Consider the following 12,742-nt stretch of genomic DNA (forward strand, 5'->3'; position numbering starts at 1 on the left):
TGAAATTGCAGTTTTCCCAAAGAGACAAAGACAGGCTCTTTAGCACTAGAGAAGATGTTTTGCTGTGTATTTGTGTTTGGCTGATTAATAAAATGTACAAGAATATCTGAAAAAGGCAAAAATTCAAATGAGAACTCAGAATCTCTGTGCCTGTACCTGTAGATAATTATAACCGATCGAGGCTTTTCTAAATCCAATGTTGACATCCCAAAAATTGTCATCTAATTATGAGACTGCTAAAGGTTCTTTCAGTTAACAGAAAAAAAATCATGTAGGTGCTTAAGTCTGATCATCTTAACAAGTGTATGGTTGTAATGTGTGGATGCATAATCTGATTAACAGATTTTCTTTTTTTTTTGCTTCTTTGTTTCCAGCAATAACCTTCACCTGAATTCATTCAGCTTTTTTCAGCCTGTGCAATGATGAAGAGAGGGGGTTGGCTAGGATGCATTGACGTATTTTTACAGAAATGATAACAGGATTACAGTCATGTCTCACAGCTCCCAGACTGCTCAGTGGCATAATTACATCTCATGGTTCCAGCCAATATTGAGAAATGTGCAGCTTGAAAGCTTGTGTTATGGAAAAGACTGATCAAGCTTGATTACATTGATTTCACGTCACCCGTGCTTAATGTGCATAGTTACTAGAGCTGCAGTGATTGATTATGAATCAATTTTTTTTGATAATCAATAAATCAGTGCGAGTTTTTTTTTTAAAGAAAAAAATAGTCAAAATTTGATAATTCACGCTTCTTAAATGGGAATATTTTCTGTTTTCTTTACTCCTCTATTACCATAAACTGAATATCTTTGGGTTGTGGGCAAAACAAGACATTTGAGAATGATGGGAAATGTTCGGTCTTTGGGATGTGTTGATCAACAGGCCCAAACAGAATCTGCAGGTTTGTTTTGTTTTCTCTTACAATTTTTATTTCTTACAAACGGTGATCCAGAGTGAAAATCTGAAGAACATTTTTTTGGCTGTAATTCGATAAACAATATTCATTTGAGATAGCAAAGATTGTTTTTGAGAGAAAAATTAGCAGATACAATATATTAAAACAAGCCGAAATGACCTCAAACAGGGCTGAAAGAAATATTTAGTAGATTTTAGTATAAGTTTTAAATTTGAGATTTCATTTCATCACCTTCTGCTAAAACAAAGTGTGATCATTTGATGGAAAAGTCAACCAGCATAAAATTTAGGACACATGCTGTAAAACGTAAGGCTAAATGCAGGGCAGACAGAAAACAATTATTTGTTAAACCATTGATCATTTATCTACCAACACTTTTATAGACCAAACAACTAATCAGTTAATGGAGGAAATAATCAACAGATTAATAGATAATGAAAATAATCGTAAGCTGTAGCTCTAGTAGTCACTAAACAAAAAGGAGTTAGTGCTTGTAGACGATAACAGATTAAAAACAGACACACAAACTGCTGCCTGACCTCAGGAAATGGATCGTCACCCTTATTCTTGAATTAAGTAACTGTGATGTTGTGTGCACATAAATGCATCCACTTTGATTTTTATTGATGTTTGAACAACACTTCCCGTAGTACACAATGTGTCATCCCCTACATTTTTCCCAGACTGTCAGAGTCTCCTGTCCAAAAAGACCCAATTATTTTTTCCCCTCATCAGCTTTGCTACCTGAACGTCACTTGGCACGCTACTCCTCCTGTTTAATTTGACAGATGATAAAATGAACTGTGTGCACTGGTAGAGGATCATAATGTAAAATAAGCATATGGTATAATCACAGTGTGTCGGTTGAGGAGTTGGGGCAGAAAGGCGTCTGTTTGAATAAGATGTGTTACACATTCTTATTTGTCCTGATGGCAGTCATTTCCTTGTCCTCAGTTGTTGGTGATTGTGCTGGCTTTGTGACAGCAACAATGAAGTCTGGCTCCAACACATCGTTGACATTGTGAATGGAAGACAGCTGGAGTAGTTGTAGGAGGTAGAGCTGTGGGGCCATAATTGTAAACGATTATGATCAAATGTAGTTCCCAGGAAAACATGGATCCGAAAATGATTTGCTTTGTTTATGGCTCGGTCTGCGGACATCGCTCCGTGTATTGACGTTTCTGTGAGCTAATAGGCCGCTCTTTTTTTCCTCTTAAATGTTCAATTTGATTTGATAAAGAAAAATAAAGGATGGCAGGATGATAAAGGTTTGTGAGTGAATAATGTTTTCTACCCTTTGTGACCACAGCATGCAGGCCCTTGACATTTTAGCATAAATTTGATGACCCATGTATAGACCAATGCTTACTATCTCATGAAGGTAAGATGGAGGTATTTCTTGACTGTAGCCTTCCAATGTATATCAGTAACAGCGGGACAATAGGCCTGTGCAATAGGCCACAGGTACATCCAGGTTTGGATGACAAAGGAGCAAAAGCAGTGATATAAAATGATGCTGCCCAGGCTGGAAGCAATCACACAGTTTGCTCACGCAGGGGCTCTTCTCCCTACTTCTGTCTGACTGAGCTCCCACACCGGCCCCCCATTACGAGCTGAGTAAACCCTCCTAATAGGGAGCGAGCATACATAGTCTCTCCATCAGAGGAGAAACAAAGAGCTGCGAGGTGCCACATAGATCAGTGTGACTGCTACTAACTGGCCTGTCACAGGGTGCACTCATCTCTCGGTGACGTGAATAGAGGGATGACTCACCGCTTGCGGTGCAAGGAGGGAGGATGAAGAGTGTGTGCGTGCGCGCATGTATGCGCATGTGGTTCATTGGTTTGATTTGTTGTGTGTTCAAACCAGCAGATATCTCTGTTCACTAAAGTGTCTGTTGTGCATATGCATACTTCCACCTTTAACTCTGGTGTGTACTGACGGGGACGGCGAGACACAGTTACAGAGACAGGATGATCTGTTTTACACGTATTTTTCAGGATTTGCTCCATCCCACACCAATTTGTCTATTCAATCATGTATTTTTAGCAGCTGGATGTGCGTAATTGCTACGTGTTAGCGCATGACAGCCTGCTTAATATGAACAGACAATCTTGTAGAGAAGGCATTTGTCTTTTTTTTTATATATCTGTGTTGGAGGAGGGGCCTTTAGTGAGGGGCCCTAATTGGAGTGGTCGTTTAACATCATCATCCTGCTCGCCACCTCCCCACCATGAGGGGACCTCTATATGCAAATAGTTCCTCATAGCTTCTTTCAGCACCCACCTGCATTCAGGCTTAGGGAGTAACCGATTACATATAACAAGATTTTATAATCTGGATACAAAACAAACATTACTGTATTCCATTACAGTTACTGATTAAAAGAAGATGTAATAAGATTACAGATACATTTAGTAAAAATGGGGATTATTAGTAGGTTTACAAGTTTAAATAAAGAACGATATACTACTATGCACAGTGCGCACACAGTTACCAATTCACTATCCTGGCCTCTAATGAAAAAATACTTAACTGGGTGGAAATTTCACCTTTTTTTGTCTTTTAATAAACTTAAAAACATAAAACACTTACAGCTTAGAGTCATTTCTCTATATCTTTGGGTTGAGGACAAAGCAAGACATTTGAGGACCTCATCCCGGACTTTGGGAAATGCTTATTAACATTTTTCAACATTTTCTGACATTTTATGGACAAAACGACTAATTTGTTAATGTAGAAAATTGTTGACAGATTAATTGATAATGAAAAGAATTGTTACGCAAAAGACATAATAAACAGGTCCAAACAAGACATGCTTCTGTGCATTCCACATGTTTGGACCTATTTTTCAACTGACAAGATTGTGACAGGAATAATTAATTGATTGATCATATTAAGTCATTTTTTAATTAAGAAAATAACTAAATTCTCTGATTTCAGCTTCTTCAATGTGAATATTCTTTTCTTTATTATTTATTTGTTTCTTATTATATTTGTTTCTATTCTCTACTTCACTGTGACAGTAAACTGTATCTTTTGGGTTGAAGACAAACCCAGGCATTTGAGGATGTCACCTTGAGTTTAGATCAACATTTTTCATGATTGTCTGACATTTAATGGACAAAACAACTAAACAAACAAATCAGTTAATTGAGTAAAGAATCGACTGATTAATTGAAGACGAAACTAATAGTTACAGCCCTAAAAAGACTGTATTAGGCTATACAACCCCATATTTTATATTGAGGTAATCAAAAAGTAAAAGAAAGTATTGAGTTACATTACTTTAATACTGTGATACTTGGATTACATCACTGACTACAGTTTAAACAGGTAATTACTAACTGTATTGGAATACATTTTGAAAGTAACCCTCCCAACCCTGCCTCTGTTGGCCTTTTCTCTGCGTCTGCCACTGTGGATCTGAAGGCGGTATCACTGGCACTAAGAGATACACCACCTGATAAGCTCAGTGATTGATGAGGCAAGTCAGCATCAGGACCATCAGGTTGATTAGATCCTCTTCTTTATCTGACTTAGCCTGCTGCTGATTCACATCACTTTGGATGATTCAGTCTCTGGTTGATGGCTGAAAGCACCGTCTAGTTCCTCTGGGCTTATTGAGCCTGATAGATATGTGCCTCTTTCTCCCACAAAAGCCAAGACAGCCATTTTGGCATCTCGACAGGGAGCTAAAGAGGCAGTGTGTGTGCTCATTTGTACGTGCATGCATACACCTGGCTCAGTTTGTAGCCTTGTTGCCAGTTTCTTGCTTCTTCTCTCTGTTAGACACTGGTTGGTCAGTCAGCCCATCTGTCTCCTTGTCCCTTATCTCTGCTGCCATAGCTGTGAAACACCTCGTCTCATTCCTGATGGTGCTGCAGATGTGCGTAGTCTATTTTCTATCAGAGGAACTTGAGGCTGTCATGTCCCCTGTGCCTGAAACTGAGCAGCCAGGACGTGCACTGTTGAACATCTGACACTCTGTGGTAAGGGTGTATCCATGCGCACACTTGTGGGGTGGTTGCATGTTTCCTCTCCACTGAACAAAACATCGTCACATATGGTTCACATAATTGGACCGCAAACATCAGACACATTAGCCACATTAGCACATTATTTTTATACTCTTCACCTCCCCCACTCCACGTACACAACGTGTGTGCGTGTCCGCACACACAGGCGCTGTTCATTCACAGCTTCTGCAGTGAGTAGCTCTAAGAATGACTGAGCTTGTGACTCATTCTCCCATTGCTGTGTTGATACCAAGGGGGAGGTAGGAACGGTAAAGAGGATGATAGAAGATGATGATAAGGAGGGGTGTTCAAAAAATACCCTTTTGTTTTTCCTCTAAGTTTAGTCAGGGGTGGGATGTCCGGAGCTGCTGTTTTTGTACCAAGTTATCAACATCACTGGGTTTGTGAGGTTAGCTTCTTGTTACAGGAGGGTTACAGACAGTGGTTTCTTCAAATCATGAACACAGCCAAATAAATCATTATTAAAAAAAAATCCTTTTTTTGTCTGTCTGGTTGAGAGCAGCAGCGACAGTATGATGTTCTGTAATAAGCACAAGCATAAAGGTTACTGATTCCCTCCCCTCCTATAAACGTCATTCATGCCAGTGGGGCTGCAAGAACCAGGCGGATGCCTTAAAATATCAGGAATGTTTTACTAAAAAAAACAAAAAACAAAAAACAAAACGGGCTATTCTTATTAAGTAGTTCCATTGTTTACTGTAAAACTTCCTCCTTCATGCTCTGGTTTACACACAGATCAACACAGAATGCCCTTGTCCTCTTTTTCCACTTGCTCTCCTCCTTTATGACGCTAGTTCCCAACCTGTGGTCTGCAAAAGTCATGACTTTGTCTGCTCTGACATTGTCAAAATTAGATTTGCACGTTAACTACAGTCACAGTTTATATAAAAGTCTGCATACAAAACTATTTAAAAAGATGCATTTAGTTTTGTCCTCACTCAAAAATACCATGCTACTCCTGTGGATCCACTTTTGCTTCACCTGTATAACATCAATAAAAGGATGTGTGTTTGAAGACTTACGGGCATATATTTTGTCTGATCTGTGGGAACAAATTAATAGCTGCTGACTTGACATCGCTGACTCAGGGGGCTCAGCTTTGCTTGGACACAAGTAGGGAGGACTTTGAGGAAAAACGCTTGGAACCACTCCTCAATGTGCATGGATTGGCAGAGGTCGGATGCATGTTGTGGAGAAGTAGCCTAGCCAAGGATGAGCGTACACATTTGTGGCTTCGTAATATGCTAATAGAATGTTACACTTATTGCAAATTACTACCCTCTTAATTGATGAGAGAGATTCACAGCCTCCAAGAAAAATGTGGCACTCCTGGCAAAAAAAAGGAACCATTTGCCATAGAGTCATCACTAAAAATCAAGGTCGGGGTTTTAACCTGCAATTAGTATTTTTTTTGTTTTGTTTTGTTTTATTGACAGTTCAGTACTTGGCCTCTTTCACTCGCTTGGCTGTAATCATTAACCTCCGTCAGTCAGTCCGCCTGCCTTCCCTCTCCTGCCCTCACTCTCCTCTTTATTTGTAGATGGATACAATTTATTAGCTCTAATTAATAATCAAGCCTGCTCCATCTTTATTGAGAGCTCCCATATGACTGTCTAGCTGTCTTTCTTGCTGTCTCACTCTTGTCCTCTGTCTGTCTGTATGCCTTCCTTGATTTTTACACCCTTCAGTTAGCTCAGCCAGCCTGTCCAGCTTGTCTTCTCTGCTTCTTTTTATTCTCCGTGTCTAATTGAGGGTTCATTTGTACATCCGATTAAACTTGACAGTTTGCTTGGATTGTTGCTGTTACCACGTCTGCCAGGTTTCCTCTGTTTGCAGTATGCCTTAGAAGACCTGCATGAAGTCCCACTCGAGTTTGTTTGTTATGATCTCTAGCCATTTTCAGACGAGAGGAAACAGGTGGGTGCTCAAAGTGGCCTCACCACCCTTGCGCATCTGTGTATATATGTTTGTGGTGATGTGTCTGGCCTTTCATAAGCCTCTCCCTCTGCTTTTTCACCCAACCTGAACAATTATTCCCATCTCCCCGCGGTAACCTCCAGCCCCCTCTCGACTCTGGCACGCCGCATCAGTTGATCCTGTCTGCCTGCCCCAGGAGGCGGGGACTAGGAGGTGAAGACAGGTTATGTGATGTTGACTGGAGATGATGGCGCTCCCAAAGTGTTGCCTAGCCTCTGTTTACACCACTAGAATGGACAGCTTGTTTGTGGCTATTCTTGGCCGTCAGTGGCAGCCTGCCGTTTTGTGGAGGAGGACTGATGTTTTTCCCGTGGTTGCTTCCTCTGGAAGGCTGGCACTCCATGGCCACGTCAGCACGACCAATGCTCCAGTTGACTCAGGGGGAGGGGAGGGAAGGGGGATGTGGCCTTTTCTATCTGATCTCTGTCAGCACTCGTGCGTCAGTCTGATGTAAAAGAGTGGGTGTCCCCCCCCCATTCTCCACCCTACCTCTCGTCTCTCCTTTTCTCTCTCTTAGATGTGTGTGGCTCCCTCACCCTGTGCTTTCTGCTCGTGCTCTCCTCCCTACACTCTGCAAGTCGGTGCACACAAAGTCTTTCAGTCTAAACGGACAAACAATGGCATATTGAATGCTAATGTGATTCATCAGATTTCCTGTTAGTCAGCATCGGCGGCACTAGCTGGAGTTGCCTTAATCATGATCATGCAGGTGCACAGCAGCACCTGGCAAAAGCACCACATAATTTAGAAGTCTTAAAAGTGAGTGGAGTTAACAGTACACACTTTGAACTCTCACTCAAATGATATTGTAATCTGAAATCAATGAGGGCTGAGGCAGTGTGACTGGTTTCATTCAGGCTGAGCTCTCCCATGCTCCCTGAATTGAGATTTTTGTCCTTGTAGACCCTGTGTTCTTAGGTAGGGAAATGACTCACTGCCTATCAGACTGCTGGCTTGGTGCACTGAGAGGGGCTTCAAAGCTCAGTACCCTTTTGATTTCACAATAAGAGGTCTACCTGCTATCTGTCTTGTCCAATGAAGTTTATTAGCAGCTAGACTAATACAATATATTCCCAATGATCTTTCTACCAACAGAAGGTAATAAATTGTGAGACTGTCTGGCATTAGATGGTAACAGTTTTAACTAGAGTGCATTTTCCAGCCCACAGTACACAGTGATTAGAGTGCTCTGATGACAGTTTTGGGAAATGTCTTTTTGGCTAATTTATTTTGAAATGAAATCCAGTTTTAATGTCTCATGCAGGCCTGTGCCAACCTGAACCCTGTTCATTTTTGAGTTTTTGAGACGATTCACTTTTATTTGATTTTTGCTATTTTTTGGACTAACTTAAAACTACTACAAGGAGTTTTTAATTGGTTATGACACAGCTATTATTTCATGTTTTACCAACACATTCTTGACTGGGGGAGCAGAGTGTGATAGACTGTGATAGAATAAAAAAAAGAACTGAGAAAATAAAGGGGAAAAAATCAATTCTAACAACTTATAGTGATAAATTTGACCCAGACAGATGTGATCGTTACGTGTGATTTCCACTCTAGTGTGTTAAGCACAGGTGTTACCAATGATACTAATTAAGGTCCCATTCCATTTAGTGTAGCAGGTCCAACATGGACAAGAGCAGCACCCTGACTGGTTGATTGGTCTACTACACCACGGCTGTTACAAAAAAGATCTCTCCAACAGCACCACAATATCCAAAAAGACCATAAAGTTGAATCAACACCTTTTTAAAACAGTTTCAATAATAACTGAACTTTATAACCTTCATGAACGTTGGATTTATTGTAGGGATGTTCTGTTAGACTGTATTCTCAGTTTTAACTATGTGTGTTTACCCAACAAACAGCCAGCTGTCCATAAATCACTTGCCGTTAACTCTGCCTGAGAGGTGGAGCCTGGACTTCAACACCTGAGGAGGTGGTGCTAGAAGTTAGATGTGGGAGGTTTCAGGGTGTCCTTATACAGGCCAGCCTCTGTAGTCGTGGGCCCATCATGGCTGCTCATTTAGAAGTGCCTTCTCGCTGCATAATTTGACAAAACGAAGGAAAACTCTTCCTCAAGCAGGCTACTGGTAGGTCAGTGTATGTGTTGTGGATCTTTTTGCTTTCCTGCATGACATCTGGCGTCGGGGCCCAAGTGTTTATGTCTTAGGTTTGTAAGAAGAGAAATGTGCGAATGTGCAAACTTGGCACAGAGGTCCCTCTCCCTCCCAGGCTTTCTGCTGAGCTGTCACTTCTCTGAGCTGAGCTAAGCCGCTGCACTGGCCCCTACAACAGAGCCATGCAGGAAACTTTGTTGTTTCTCAGCACTTTTCTAAAGTGGTCTTCTTGCATTTGCCAGAATATTATAGAAGATGCATTTCTATGCCTTCTCTTACTCATAGGTATTTAAAAAATGAAATAATCATTGAAAATGCAGCTGGTTTAGAGAGAACTGACGACGTGGAGGTTTTTACCCAGCAGTGTACGGAGTAATGTCTGAGGCTGGCTCCAGTGAAACTCTGCCAAGTAGCATATATCATAGGTGGCAGAATGGAAGGAGTTATTATGGTTGTCCAATAGGTGATGAAGTGAAAGTCCATTTATCATCTGCATAGAAGGTTTAAAGGGAAAATCCGGCAGTTTCATGTGGATGTCCAGACTGTGTTGATGATAAATGTAGTGAGGTGAAACAATAATTTCGTCATTGCACGATATATTGACTAAGAAAACTGCTGACCAAGTTATTCTGCTGCAAAATCTGTAGTTCTTCATTGCATCCAGTGATATCAATGGATGCATGAGAAGTTCTGAATTTTCACTTTAAGGTGATGGCAGTATGAGCACTTTCAAAACTTTTATGGACAGTAAGACTGAACAGTTAATTGAAGTGTTAAAAAATTGAAATGCCAACTGCAGCATCCAAAAAGCAGGAGCTGCAATTATTTTTAATAAAGGTAAACAACACACTTTTAAAAATGAAGCATTGTGTTGCTACAGAGATGTCCCCAGCCAACAAATCATTCTCCAGACGTAAACCAACCAGTGCTCAAAATTAAGGATGTCGGGTTGTCCCAGGGACAATAAATATAGCATCTGGGAAACAAAGATACAGTGTCTGAGACAATTCCAGCACAAGGAAAGTCAAGACACTTATGATGAAATGATTACTTTTATGTGTCATGGTATATCATTTTAATTGTTAGGTGTTCAAAATTTTAAAATGTGAGGTGTCACTGGCACATCCACAACGCTTTGTCACATGCAGGGGTGTGTAAATTTCCATCGTCATGTACGAAGCAGAAACAGATTTGCATTTGCGCTACAGTTTGCAGTGATGCATGTATTGATCAACCAGTCACAAATAAAACTGTAACTTAACCAAAGTCTCAAAGAATAATTAAAATTGATGGATTGAAGTGCAGGGAAAAACCAGCAGCACTTTCACAGCAGACCAGAGTGAGTCAATGAAGTGAAGAGAGCTACTGAAACAAAGTTATTTAACTGTATGTAGAATGGAAAAAGACATTAGAAGTTGGACAGTGGCAACATGCTAGTTTGGTACAGACCCCAGCAAAAATCTTGTCACTATTTTAATGGTCTTTTTTTTGTTTTGTTTTGTGAAAATTAAATGCAAAATTTACCATTCCCACTGAAATTGTGACTCATATTGCAATATGTGTCAAAATAATTGCAATATGATCGTTTTTGCATACATTTAGCCCTATAGGAAGATGAGAAACTGCCCTGAAATAAATCTCTTGGATTAAAAAGTCAAAAGCACTGTCAGAAGATTGTCTATAAAAATGTTAGGAATGAATTCAAAGAAGCCTCTCCTCCTGGGTACTGTAGTATTTAGAGTCACACTGATGGAAAAATATTTTTTGCCTGAAATACTTGTAACTGATGGCTTTAATATAAACCTATATTACAGTTATCATTCAGGCAACTACACTGTTTGGCCCCATTTAGGCTCCTATCGAAACAAAACTTTCAAATGTTGGTGTGGGCTTAAAAGTGTTTATGTTTATGCATCTGTGTGTGAGAGAAAGACATTTTTGGCATAAAAAACTGTTTGGTTATGAAAACATTTGTCAGCTTTTGGGCACAGGCTAGGGGCCTGAATCACTCTGACCAGGCTGGAGCTGAAATTTCAGCCCTGTGCACCACTCTAACAGTCTCAGTACATTTAGCAGTGATGAAACAGCTGTTTGCCCAGAGGAAAAGTGTTTGATCTTGCTCCATCTTTCTTCACAGGTCCTGCTCAGGTTCCCATGATGTCTCCAAATGGTTCAGTGCCTCCAATCTATGTGCCTCCTGGATACGTTTCACAGGTATTAATGCTGTACTATTTCCAGTGAACGTTACTGATTGGAAATTTTGTCAAAGTCAGGACAGCTTTGATATCTACATTTCTTGTTTGTTTTTCTTAGATCATAGAAGAAAACGGAGTGCGGCGGGTTCTGGTTTTACCTCAACCAGAGTACCACCCAGGGGGCCACTCCCCTCTCCACCATCCTCCACCTCCACCCCATGCCCACCTGCCTGCCTTCATCCCACACCCTGCCATGATGCCCCCACCACCCCACCTGTACACCGGCATGGCGGGGGGCGTGGGCGACATGAGCTCTCAGTACATCTCCCAGTACCATCCAGCTCATATCTACTCAGAGCAGGGTGAGTTGGAGCCAGCAGTGTCTGAGCTGTGTTGTTGTATTAAGATGCTATTTATTTCCCCTCATCACTTTTTTTTGTGCAATCAAGTTATACAGTCAAGGCCTCAGTCTTTAACATTAATCTTCAGGGGTTTACTTCACTACCACCCTGTTTATTTGTATGCTCTTTCATATTAACCTGTGTGTTTGCCATATTTTGACCTGCTTGTCTGGCTTTTTTGTACTCTTTTCTGTGTCTGTACAAACTCACTTAGTGTTGCCTTTTTGTTCCTTCAGTCTCTACAGATTCTCACTCCCAACACGGACGCCCCCCGTTTGTTCACAGAGATGACAGAACTAGCAAAACGTACGAGCGTCTGCAGAAAAAACTGAAGGAGCGTCAGGGAGGCGGAGGAGGGGGACAGGTGAAGGACAGCCCTCCCCCCTCGCCACAGAAGACTTGCAGCAGCCCCCTGACGGTGGACATACACAACGGTGTCGGTGGGAAAGGGCTGGAGGCGGAGCAGGGACAGCTCAGCCACGCAGTGGCCGGTCCTGACAAGCAGACAGGCAGGGGCAAAAATGGAGAGTCAGGAGGTAAGGAGGTGAAGGGGTAGAGGTTCGCTGAGGTTTACAATCAGGCTGACGCACAGCGTTTTCTGGATGTTAGGAGTCTGTTGTGTTCAGAATAATGCCTCATTAGCTGCAGCAGCTGGTGACAGTGAGGGATCAGCAACACGGCCAACATTATTCTTGATTATATGAACTCCGACTGCTCATTAATCACAGAGTTTAACACTGCTACTCTGCAACACCAGTGCATAATTAAGGAATTGTTGTCAATTTTGAAAGTGGAAGGAAAAATAATTTCACCTTGTGACCTCATGAAGATTGCTGGAATCTAGGAACACTGAAATACGAGCAGTCGACCACTAAAATGTAATTGGATGTTTCTTTTTTTTTCTTTCACTTGTGATAATTCTGAGGGAGGAGGTTGAAGTTGTTGCGTTCTGTTCAAGGTGGACATACAAGCATACCACTGTACCCAATTAGCAAACTACTGTGTGAACTGGACTTGTCTTATGACTGTGGCTTCAACCCTCATGATTGCATCACTTCCCTTAGCTGCAGTGAGGTGGATTCAGGTT

The 12,742-nt window shown here is 41.3% G+C and overlaps 1 protein-coding gene across 1 annotated transcript in view; it reads left to right on the forward strand.

The window, feature by feature from the left end:
- Positions 1 to 12,742, forward strand: part of fndc3a (fibronectin type III domain containing 3A) — a 59,339-nt gene that overhangs the window by 21,098 nt on the left and 25,499 nt on the right. The window contains exons 3-5 of the mRNA XM_084717409.1: positions 11,197 to 11,273; positions 11,373 to 11,616; positions 11,892 to 12,191. Of these exons, the coding sequence (XP_084573535.1) occupies positions 11,197 to 11,273; positions 11,373 to 11,616; positions 11,892 to 12,191 (621 nt within the window). The remainder of the gene's footprint in view (positions 1 to 11,196; positions 11,274 to 11,372; positions 11,617 to 11,891; positions 12,192 to 12,742) is intronic.

Source organism: Lutjanus erythropterus, chromosome 4 (assembly GCF_056507025.1).
Source record: "Lutjanus erythropterus isolate fLutEry1 chromosome 4, fLutEry1.hap2, whole genome shotgun sequence".
In the NCBI taxonomy this organism is placed as follows: domain Eukaryota; kingdom Metazoa; phylum Chordata; class Actinopteri; order Lutjaniformes; family Lutjanidae; genus Lutjanus; species Lutjanus erythropterus.